This window comes from Monomorium pharaonis, chromosome 7, assembly GCF_013373865.1.
Source record: "Monomorium pharaonis isolate MP-MQ-018 chromosome 7, ASM1337386v2, whole genome shotgun sequence".
NCBI classification, from domain to species: domain Eukaryota; kingdom Metazoa; phylum Arthropoda; class Insecta; order Hymenoptera; family Formicidae; genus Monomorium; species Monomorium pharaonis.
Window position 1 is genome coordinate 7224641 of NC_050473.1, and position 12948 is coordinate 7237588.

The following is a 12948-nucleotide window of genomic DNA, read 5'->3' on the forward strand; positions in this document are numbered from 1 at the left end:
CCGACATACCCGCAAACGTCTTTAAGACGACGACCGATTATAATTTTTAGCTCCGCGTTAAACTCGGTGTCTCTCGCCGTCTTTAAAGTTTAATTATAATGAAGTCTAAGTTTAGCGCGCGTAAAATAATTAGCATAAAACAACGCGCCGCGACGGAGTTAATTTTATGCATGGTCTTTTAATTGGGTCACATAAAAGTAAAAAGAATGAACTGTGTAAGACACCATATTTACCTTCTGAAAACATAAATCCCTTCTTCGGCTGTATAATGTTTCTTCCAGAACGTTAAAATAAACTTGGGTTTCTATTGTATTATATATCATGTAAGAAATTAAACACAATTCATATAAGAAATTTAGACTTATAAATGTTTAATTTCGAAATAAAAGACTTATCAAAAATTCATTACATGTATTGAATGTAATGTAAAACTGTTCTCGATATTTGTTGTTATCGATTTTTCGAATTTCAAAGCGATCTGTCTACGTTCTCCGTGATATTATTCCGAATTTATCCTCTAATTTTCGTTCGTTTACTTTCTTATTTAATTAACTTGTGCGCGTTGCAGAACACCTAGCGAAATACCGTTGGTGCCCATTGTTTTTTTTCTTTTTCTAAATCTTGAGCTCATTTATTCCACGGAATGGGATATTCCATCTTCTCCATTTTGTAGAATCTCTCTCCCGACCCATGACTGCCGGGGCGACTTTTTGTGTTGCCCCAGATGTATTTTAATACGGTACCGTGTCCGTTAACGTGATTAACGTGCAGATTTTCACAGCAGTATCTCTGCAAATCTAATCACCAGCGGAGTTGCATGGAAGTAAATCCGCGTGTTGCACGAGATAACGCAAGATCCGCAGTAGCAGCGAGTCATTAATCGCGCATTGATCTCCGCTGGGATTTATTTCATCGTACATCTTACGCTAAGGTAAGGCAAATAAGATGAGTGCGGGAGCTGTTACGGATATTACACGCAACGATAAATCCAACAGTAATTTAAAAGAAGAAGTTCAAACTGATCTTAAATAACTTTAACATAAGTTCTGGCGACTCATTTTCCTGTTATGTGGTGATCAACATTGTACTTTTATTCACTTATTACGTGCATTCCAACGTTGCTCGGCAACGAGCAAAATTTACCGCGAGCAGAAGTTCCCATATGCAAACCGTCCGTCCGTGTTCTCGGCGCAATTCACTCGCAAACTGTCATCTTCGAGTCAGCTGCCAGCCATCCTGCATGCATGATAGGTAATTCGAGCCCGGGCCGTTCTAACTTGTCCACCCGCCATATGCGCGCAAATCCGCCGCAACTGTGCACCCAAGGTGTCGTCGTCGTCGTCGTCGGACGACGATGCGCCGTCAAATTCCTAACGGACACTCGCCTATCATTCACGCCCGACGGACGTCGACCCCCTTGGACGGTCGTCCGTCCAATATCCCGCGAAGTGGAATATCCCGTTTCCCCCGCGCAGATCCACAGCTTGGTTCTTCGTTCGTTCATTCGTTCGTTCGGTCGCGCAACCCGCACAATGATCGAAATCGTTTCCCGCACCCGCATCACTTTCAGCGCACTCGAGAGAGAGTCGCGACACGGAAACCTGGTACACCCGAGTTCTGATGGCCGCTCATCTTGTTTTCCAAGTTTCTCGAACCTTCTGGCCCCCGCCGCGCTGCGAGATCCGACCCCGATTCAAATGAAACTACGAGCGTCGCCATGTGCCGCTTGTAGCTTCTATTTTCCATACTAGACGTGTTCTTTTCGTTGTTTCAGGGAAATTCCGTTGTGCAAATTCTACCCGTCCGGAAAAAAATTCCGTCGTATTTTACAGAGAGTTTGGATCCCCGAGCAACGTGTTTGAATGCATAATAATGACACAGCTGTATAAACACAATAACTAAACAATCTGTTCACATAATTACTATTAATAACATTTATATAATAAGTATATCATAAATGTTTTAAATTAATCGTTAATATTATTTATTACAGTGCGAGTTTTTAATTTGTGGTAATAAATGCATAGAGTATTTGCAGTTTAATAAATTATATTTTGAAAACCAATTTCTCATTTAATGTCACAGACATGAGGAAAAGTTGCCGGCTTAAGAAATGGAAATGTTCAATCCCATTTTCAATTAAATCCAGAAGCATTCAGTTTTCAACGAATCTGCATGGATCGCTTCGCAAACTACAGGATTTGCGCACATAATCTATATTTTCAATGATAGTGGGCGTCGTCGTGTTAAAAAAAAGTAGTTACATGGTAAAAACCATTTTAATCCCAGCGGCTTATCTAACTGCTGTAGGATTTGTGATACTTTTACTGTATAACAGATTATAAACGTATTATTTACGTTACGTAGAGAAATTCGATGCGCGATATCAAATTGGCTCTGCGATACAAACGTTAGGTACAATAACACAAATTCGATTTTTATTGCATATCCCATCGCGGGCTCTCTCATCCGTTTATCCGCTTATCTAGCCCGCTAAAATTTTGCTTTTACTTCGATAGCGTTAATTATCGTGCTCCCCTTCGCGCGCGCGGGATGATAAAATTTTATAATTACATCGTTACATAATATTAATCGATTCGATTAAAGCACATAAAGAAAATGAGCCTGTGATCATCCCCGCTTATAAACCCGCTGATGACACATACGTACGTGGGGGACGCAAATACATTTATCAATTCGACCCATCTATTACATGGGGAGCACAAAAGCGAATCACCACCAAAGACCGCACACAAATCGCATCCTCTACCGGTGATCCGCATCGACCATTTGATTATCATAAATAGCATCTGCAGCGAGAATCGCGTTCTCCACGGGCAGACAGTTCATGCCGTGAGCGCGATAACGAAACGGAATATCGATAAAAGTGTATCTATCTGGCTTAGAACGATTTAATTTCGAGATAATGTCATTGCCAATATTCTTCGCTGCCGTCATTGCGCGCAATCTCTGCATTCTATCGGATACCCTCGCCGATGAAAGCCAACAATTCGAAGCATTCTAACTAACAAAAGAATCTACGCTGCCTGCTTTATTATTAATTTAAATAATTAATTTATAATGAAGACAATTCAAAATGTATTATTGCAGCTTTGTTGGAAAATTCATATCCACAATAATGTTTATTCAATATATGTAACTAATTAACTTTACTATATTTGTTTAAAAGTTTTTAAAATTATTCCAATGGCTATTAAAGAAACACTACTGCAAAGTAACGTATTAATATTAAAAACAAATTATTATAATAATTAAATAAAATTATCTATTATAATATATTCATATAAATCTTTATTAACGAAGTACAAATTATATTAATTATTGTAATATAACTATATAATACATTATTCATGAGAGTATAGGATTAATGTTTTTATATGCATTTGTATTTATTTGAATTTACTAAACTATTTGTTATTAGATGTTAGAAGAATTCTCGTAAAAGTTCTGGCAAACTTTCTAAAAAAAAAATTGCCGACTTCCGTTCGACTTCTCTCATAAGAAAAATTCATTCGATATCTAGGGGATAACATCCATTGTATATGGTCGCATTTTTTCGCCCGATTCTAATCCTTCCGACAGCACTAGCGCATTACACAGAATCAACCGTTACATAAAAGTGGAAAAGAGCTAGCTCGGACGGTGAATCGGGTCACCGGCTATTTGCTAGCAGGATTTTCGGTGACAACCGGTCGAGCTTACGAAGTAACCTAGTGTTTTCTTTGAAAGTGCAGTAACCTCGGGTGAATGAGATTAGACGGAAAAGCGGATTAACGTTAAAAACCGTCGTTTCAAAACAAAGCAAATGGGCGTAAAAGCAAGTGCCGTATAGTTGGTAAATAAACAAAATAATAGAGCAATTGTAAGTGGTACTTATCGGTGACTCAACCCAACAGATTATTACTCGCGAATTAATCCAATTGTCAGATAAATAATTAGATAACAACGGATTAGCTTGAGTAATTAGATAAGGTAATTATATAAGGTTTTGTTTTGAGTTAATTATATAATAATGGATTACCTTGAGCCTTCTCGTCGAGAGATTATGTTGAGATTGTCGCGAAATCACACTAATACTGCATGCATTGTATTCGCGGCATTATCACAGCATAGGAAACGTTTAATTCAGTTCGCAACAGAGATAGAGGAACCAAAGTCGCGTTATTTTTCGACGCCACGAATAAAAATTTATCTCGTTGTTTTCTGTCACACGGCATGTATACGTTGTTACTTTTCACGTACATTATCCATGCACCGCCTTGATAACTGCGTTTAGAGTTCTCTCTATTCCTCTATAAAGATTATTTGGCAAAAATAATCTGCAAAACGCGTAGCAGTTTTCGCGACTCGATTATCGGAACGGAGAAAACACAAAAGTACTGCAATATCGCAAACTCTGAAGACCTCTCAATTCCTGAGTCGATCAAATAAAAAGAGAGACGTACTTACCAAAATGCAGCGGCGTGAACGGAATGGAGAAAGAGCGATCATTCAGGCGAGAAACGCGAAGGTAATCACGAACATTACGTTGCATGAATCCTGCAAAAAAAAAAAAAAATACGATAAAACACGCCGCGTTGGCAACATATTCATTCTTCATTCATGTCTTATCCAATCAGACGACAGTATTTCGTAGAAAGCAAAGTTCCGAGGTGAAACTTGGTGTCTCAAGGAGCGAGTTAACTAGGTAGGCCATTAGCATAGCCCGGGGATGAGTTTCGGTTAATTTCGTGGTTAGCACCGGGGGCCGCGCCGAAAAGTGCTACCGTATTCCGGTAATTCTCCCTCGGGACTTCGCCTACGGAGTTGAAAAATTACGGCGAGCGCTTGATGGCGATTGCAACTTTGTTCGTACGCGCGAAAAATTACCGCTGTCGTGTAAACTAATACCGAAACATGTACGATAGTCGCAAGTTATTTGCTAGTAGATAAAATTCAAGGGTGCAAGTATATATCGAATATAAAACCCGTTTTTATATTTTGTAAGTTTTCGTTAGGACTGTATATATTTAAAAGCTCGTAAATAAATGGAATTATTATAAAAAATAAGTATGATATATAATATTTATTTTAGCGATTTAAAATAAGATCAAGTCGTTGTCAAAGTTATTTATATTGTATTTCTACTTTTACAGAATTAAAAATATTATACATGAATTATTTAAGAATATATCTTTGTATTTTTATATATAAAAATAAACGTATTAATAACAATTTATATTTTTTACCTCAAATCACATATTAAAATTTATATTATTATTTCAAATTTATAAATTTTTATCACACGTATTTAATTAATTATAACTTAAATTTATCTAGAATGTTTTCTCAGCTAGTTTCAACAAATCGGTACTATAATAAAATTTGCGTAAGATTTTGTCATTATAATACATAATCGATCATTTACGACAAAACTTGTAATTTACCAATTGCTACAGATTTTTTAAACTTATTTTTTATCGTTTTCCGCGCCTCACGCCTAAACGCAAAATACGATTTCCTCCAAATTTGGCTGGAAATATCTGTCCGTAACGCACAATCGACTGATCGATGATTCGCGGGGAGAGGCGGATTTTCCTAATTATTATAAACATTTTTTAAATTAATTTTTATCCTTTGGAGCCGTGTAACCGTTACGTCATCGTCGTCGGCTCTGATTGCGGAAAAAGCGGTAATGTACTTTACAAAAAAATCGCTGCATTATACTATTAATCACATGTTTTGCAAAAATGCATTTTCATAAAAATTTCTCATATATGGTTAATTAAGTCGTTCTAGACTTCAAAAAATATTTTCGTAGAAACTTGAAAACAGCGTTCCTTGTGTTCATCTGATGAACGCAATTAACAATTTAAAAAACCATTAAACAATTAATAACAATCACGAATAACTGATCAGTCGATTGTGCGTTAGGACAAGATATTTTCATCCAAATTTGATGGAAATCGTATATTGCGTTTAGGCGTGAGGCGCAAAAAACGATAAAAACCAATTTTTCAAATGTTTATAACAATTAGGAATTTGCACGTCCTCTCGCGAATGATCGATCAGTCGATTGTGCGTTAGAACAAGATATTTCCATCCAAATTTGATGGAAATCGCATATTGCGTTTAGGCGTGAGGCGCAAAAAACGATAAAAATCAATTTTTCAAATGTTTATAACAATTAGGAATTTGCACGTCCTCTCGCGAATGATCAATCAGTCGATTGTGCGTTAGGACAAGATATTTCCATCCGAATTTGATGGAAATCGCATGTTGCGTTTAGGCGTGAAGCGCAAAAAACGATAAAAATCAATTTTTCAAATGTTTATAACAATTAGGAATTTGCACGTCCTCTCGCGAATAATCGATCAGTCGATTGTGCGTTAGGACAAGATATTTCCATCCAAATTTGGTGGAAATCGTATTTTGCGTTTAGGCGTGAGGCGCAAAAAACGATAAAAATCAATTTTTCAAATGTTTATAACAATTAGGAATTTGCACGTCCTCTCGCGAATGATCGATCAGTCGATTGTGCGTTAGGACAAGTTATTTCCAGCCAAATTTGATGGAAATCGTATGTTGCGTTTAGGCGCGAGGCGCGGAAAATGATAAAAATTAGTTTAAAAAATTTATAACAATTGGTAAATTACAAGTCTTGTCGCAAATGATCAATCATGTATTATAATGACTAAACGCTACGCAAATTTTTCAAATTTCGTTAAAAATTTCATAACCAGGAAATTTTTAACGTTTAATTGAATGGTGCCCCCTGGAAACGCCTATATGAATTTCGGCTCTGGCCGCTCGGCGTTTGGCTGCTGCCTTTGGCTGCTATCTTCAGCTACATTCTGAGAGTAACAATTAAAGTTAGAATGCAAAGAGAAAATAAAAAAAATAAGAAAATGAAGAATTATAGGAGGATCGAATTGTTAACGGTACCGATCTTCTAATTCACGCGATGCATTCTGGAGCAACGTTGCTTCTAGCGTACGAGCGAGTTTATTTCTGGAAAAATATTGCATCTCTCAACCTTGCACGCCGCCCGTTGCTGCGAAACGAAAATATCGAAACTGGATCAGGCAAACTGTGAATAACGAAAATATCAAAAACTCGATATTTCGAAAATCGAAATTTCTTTGCTATTTTGGCTCGCTTGCAGCGAAGGCTGCAACGGAAGCCAATTGCGATCCATACCGTTGAATTCCGCCTGCATTCGCCCACGCTTTTCGACTGTGAGTAACTTTCGACGTGAGCCACTGAACTTCAAGCGCCGCTCCCAAGCCGCTTCTCACTCCGCGCGCGGAATCCCAAACCCCCTATCCCTCGCATTCGGGGATGCGCATTCATATGCACTGCGTGCGTGCGCACGTGTTCGACGCGCTCCAGTTCAGACGGCCACCGTTGTCGCATGAAGTTATCAAGTATACCCTTATCGCCGCTCATCATTTATCTACGCGAGGAAGGCAAGGGGAAAAACAAAGAGAAAGAAAGTGAGATGGCGAGTGAGATAAAACAGTAATATATAGTATGTTGCAGAGATAGAGGATAGCTTAAATAAAACGGTTCTATATACAATCTAACGCTCGCCGGACCCTTCCCCGCTATTCTCGAATATCGCACGTCGTTCGTCCTTTCGGAGGTTTCACCCCCCTTTTCCTGCAGACGTCCCGCGTTCGATCGTGCCATTCTATCTTTTGTTTTCCGGTATACTCACATTTTTCTCATTTTCGCTTGTCGGGTAATGTTATTTGAACGCGAGCAGAACGTCATTGTTGATTGTACATCGAGAAAATGGTAATACTTGTAAGCAGAGAGAGATATATTTACAAGACAATTTGCCAAAATATCTTTATCCATATTTATAATAAACTACAAATGCTTTGTATTTATTTATGTACAGTATTTTATTTAGATTAAAATTATCTTGCTTTCGTTATTTTGTTAAAATAAATCAGTCCTTGTTATATATATATATAAATGTTTTGCGTGGAATTTTCAACATTCCCGAGTATTAATTTAAAGCATGTCGTAATTCAAATTTTATTATGTAATTATAAGCATGCAAAAAAAGCATGTTTACAATTGGAGCATATAACTTTATGTACAGGGCATTCTGCACATAATTATACAGAATATCCTACGATTTTAATTTTAATGACAAGACTCCCTGATTAATTTGCAATCAATTTAATATTTTCGAAAAAATGTCTAGAAAAATTTTATATTTATTGCAAATGTAAATAGAGCAAGTTAAAAGAATAAAACACATCAGGTCTACTATCTAACATTTAGCAAAAACTATTTAATTAAATACTTAATTCATTGAGCTAATGAATTTAAAATCCCAAAAGGGTTAAAGCAATTCCTATTCAAGGTCTTCTGTTTTTTTTTGAGTCCATAAAACATTTAATATAAAAGAAATTTTCCAGGTGAGCAATAAATCCAACGTCGTATAATCTCGCAGGATCGTCGATTTATTGAGTTGCGTTCGACGGGACGCATAATGCGGGTGGCACGACGGCATTTACATCGAGCGGCGATGCGTCGCGACTTGACAAATCGTCTCGTTAAGAAGTTATTCTTCGTGGCCATCGGTAGTCTATTTTCTGCGCCATGAACGTGCATTAAGTCGTTTTAGCAACCGGAAGACAGTTTAAGTAAAGTGTCTCGAGATATCGTACCCCGTTTCTACTCCTCCTCTCGTTTTCCGTTTCGTTATCCGCCATTGTCTTTGCCCCGCTCGTATATAGGGCCCTCGTTGCTATTTCTTCCACGTTTCTTTCGCGCGAGCTATCAGCCCCTTCATCGCTATTTCGCGTCATTCGAAAGATTCTAATAACTATGTTTTACCGCGCTTCTAACGCGATTTAAAATGTGCAGGGTGTCCCGAAATTCGCAAATCAAAACTGTAGAAAGATAGTTCTTGAAAAATTAGGAAATATTTACATGTAAATTTTCACCGTAGTGATTGAAATTGATAAAAAGACAAAATGCGTGATATAAACATCCTTACTTTGGAAAGTATTACTTAATTTAATTATTAGTAATATTAATATATTTTTCTCAATTATTCGCTATTAAATCGGTAAAAATAATAAAGAAAGTTCAATTTTTTTCTTGATAATGTATATCATAACATAATGCATAAATAATTTTTCCTTTTAATATAAACAGCGCGATCAATTAATATTTCAAAAAATGAAATGTCAGACCTCACTCGTAATATGTGTTTATCACAAGATTAATTACACATGTAAACAGTTTTGCAATAGTTTATATCTGTTCATAATCTCCTTGTCTTTCCTGACATAAATACCGGAAGGCAAGAATAACATGCAACGACGAAAAATATGTTAATTAATATCGCGTGATCAAGCGAGCCTAGAGGCACAGTCGCCGTTGTTTATGAATGTACTAACAACAATACTTTCGTTGTGACGTATACGCTGTACAACGCACGCGTGAAAAAAAGATTTTTTATCTCATTTTCAGCCACCGGGACGGGAAAAATATATTTTCTGCGGCCGCGCGCGGCTGTGACAGTCCTTTTTCAACACGCCATATAAAACATCGTTATTGCCGACAGGGCTGGCCGAGATATTTCCATTCAACGCACGCATTCTGCGTGATGTTGCGCGAAAAAAAAATTAGCGGTATTAATTACTGAACGACGACGCGGCGTCAGCGGGGGGAGCAAACAGCGCAAGCATAATTTCGTGTAAATATTACACGATATTACACTGCTCACGCATCGGTCGTTCTGTGATAAACTTTTTTATGTTTTCTTAATGCAAATTCGATTCGGGCGCACGGTTGAAATGCGGACGTAATTGTTGTCGTAAACTCGCTAGGAACCCGCGAGATGATATGCGCTAAACAATATTTTCCCTACAAATATACGAGTCCGCGCAAATATCCCGCGTATCGGCGGATCCCGCCTTGGTTATCTCTCGTCATTTCATTTTTCATCTGCGCGAATGGGTTTTCAACAATTCCATTTCATTGTCTTTCTCATGTGATTTCATCGCGCGAGTGAATATCACACGTGCAAAGTCGCGGTGTAATATATGCGAAGCGAATGTTTCGCGCACGTTCCTCTTGGCGCAGCTACTTAAATTAAACCCAGAGCGCTACCTCACATTTTTTCCTTATATTAACACTCCGGGGTAAAAATTTAACTGCAAAATTAAGAATTTGTTTTACACTTTTAAGAGTTTCTGTACTCTCTAAACCGCAATCAGTGTAAGATATTCACTGATTTGCAATGGCATAATTATAACTGTGATAATTAATGAATGATTAGTGAATGTCCATTGCCTTTCAGTAATTTTCACTTCAAAATTTGTGTATTATCACCTAACAAAATTTTTTATTTTAATTTAAACAACAAAAATATTTTATTTTAATAGAAAATTTTTGTTATTAAAATATCTAATAAAATAAAGACTAACTATTCTAAAATTAAACCTTGGGGGAAAATTTATCATCCGGTTAATTAGTAACCCGCTTGGATGTCATTCTCGTAATTCGCGTATATCAATGTGCAACATAGCTTACTCGTAATATATTTAATTACGGTCCGTTCGCGCAAATGAGCGACCACGTAAGGAATTAATTGCGAGATCCCGTTTATAAACCAAGCAAGAAATTTGCATACGAGACCCTCCTTGTACACGCACGCGTCTCGCGCTTTGTTGCTAATGTGAATTACAATGTATTCTAATGTACGCCCGTACGTCTGCGTTTCTCTCTCTCTCTCTCTCTCTTCTTGCCGGATGTAAATTACAGCGGTATCGAGCATTACCGGATCCCCCAAGAACTCATTTTCGTGGATTACGGCGGTCGCTTCTCGTGTATCATCCGAATCCAGCGGCAATTCGTAAGGTCTCCCAGTCTCGCATGGTTAATTTACGCGGTAATTGCAGTTACAGTTGATGGATTTGCTGCTAACTGTGTATTGAATTAACCGCCAGATAATTAATTTCCCGTTACTACGTTAGCCGCGTTATCGGGATGAAAATCGCGCGGATACAAACGCGTGACTTAACATTTTACGCGCTCGTAAAATCGAAATAGCTTTATTGCGACCGTTTATACGAATTATCATCTAGCTATCGAAATTGATTTGACACGTTGTAAATTCTCCGCGCGTAGTGCTTCACACGTCACGTAATTAACATCCTCTTTTCAAACGGAAAAGATGGAACTAGAATCAATTATCGCAATGTGACAACTATCAAAATAAATTGTCATGCATGAAAAATGTTGCAACGCAAAATGCTTAAAGGATTATTCTCGCTCTTAGTACCACTTAGTGTTTTTGTAGCATTTTTAAATTTTAAATTATAAAAACACTATAAACTTAAAACTTTGTTTAACATTTAATATTTGATACATATATTTAAATGTTTTTCATAATTTTTTCAAACACTAGAAAAGATACTTTTGCAAATCTTTATTCTACAAAAAAAAGATATTGTCCCACTGTTCTCACGATTGCAAAAAAATATCAGAAACAATAAATTTTTAATCTATCATATGTAAAAATAATTCTCGTTCAAGATACAATCAAGTTAAAACTTCATTAACTTTTAATTTTCGTAAAAATAGCAAAGTTTTGAAAATTTCAATCTTTTGCTTTTCTTTGAGACTATTTCTTACAAAAATTGAAAAAATCGAAAAGTTAAAATTTTTATTTGTAGTTTGGATGAAAGGAAAATGCGAGAAATCTCTGAAAAATGTTGAATCTATCAGTTTGAAACTAGATTAATCATCGATGGAATTAAAAAAAAATGTTTCATGAAAAATACGTTTAAAATTTTACAAACAGTTTAAATATTAATAAATACTTTTACAAGTCTCTTAATTTTAACCTGCTGCTTTTTCTTTCAAACTATTAAAAAATGTCAAAAAATAGTACTAATATTCAATTTTTTTAAACCCAAGAGCGAATACCTCCTTATACATTAATGCTGTGATAAAGTATCTCAAATATTATTGTCTAGAAATTGATCGTTACTTTACTAGGATATTAGAGAATTCATGCTTTCATTGTGTTCGATATCGTATTGATATCACAGGGATTTAGCCGAGCCGAAAAGAAAATCTGATCGTAAAGGCCCCTTATATTGAAGTAATAAGCGTCTGCTGAGGCACGTACGAAATTTCTGCGGCAATCGGGAACGTATTCCGCGCATCTGTTCCGTCCCGCTCACGTAGTCATAACACGTATGTCATCAGACGGATCTGATTAGGATCTCGGCAAATGGGTATGCCGCTATCCTTTTAGCCACGCGCAATCCTAACACAACAGAGCGCCGTAACTCCATTCAAATTTGAGCCCGAACAAAATGCTCTGGCTGTAATGAGAACACGAGCTTTCCGAGTCTACATTATGCTGTATGTTTTATAATTGAATTATGGAATACACATATAGAACCTCAGGCTTTCCCTAGCCGGATGTTTTGTAACGTCAAATAAAAAAAAGTATATATTCCAACAAAGATATAATAAGCCCTGAAATATACATGATTAAACGTCAGTCTTTCAAAAAATAAAATTTTAAGCATATAATATAAATAAATTACGTAAAGCAAAAATAAATAACAATAAATTTACATTATCATTAATAGAAACCGATGAAATTTTTCCATTAATCACATAGTGAATTATTTAAATTACTATATTCGAGAACGTTTAATGTCCAATAAAAATCAATTACGTGTCAATTGAAGAGATTGAACGTTTTCAAATTAACGAATAACGTTTTCAAATTAACGCTTAAAATAACATTATTAGTGCAAAACGTATTGATAATTACATCATGAAATGAGCACGTTGCTATTATTAGAGATGTTTTCATTTAATGATATATGGTTACTAAAAGTCACTTGTCCTCCGACATTTATCGATTCCAAGAAGTCTATTAAGCATTCGTGATGT

The 12948-nt window shown here is 36.4% G+C and overlaps 1 protein-coding gene across 8 annotated transcripts in view; it reads right to left on the reverse strand.

The window, feature by feature from the left end:
• LOC105835071 (neural cell adhesion molecule 2) overlaps positions 1-12948 on the reverse strand; it is a 237225-nt gene that overhangs the window by 86578 nt on the left and 137699 nt on the right. For 7 of the 8 annotated variants that reach the window (XM_028195181.2, XM_036289629.1, XM_036289628.1 and 4 more), the window contains one exon: positions 4471-4560. The exons of the other annotated variant lie outside the window; for it this stretch is intronic. In XM_028195181.2, coding sequence (XP_028050982.2) covers positions 4471-4555 — 85 coding nt within the window. In that variant the 5' untranslated portion in view covers positions 4556-4560. The remainder of the gene's footprint in view (positions 1-4470; positions 4561-12948) is intronic. 8 annotated transcript variants of the gene reach the window in all.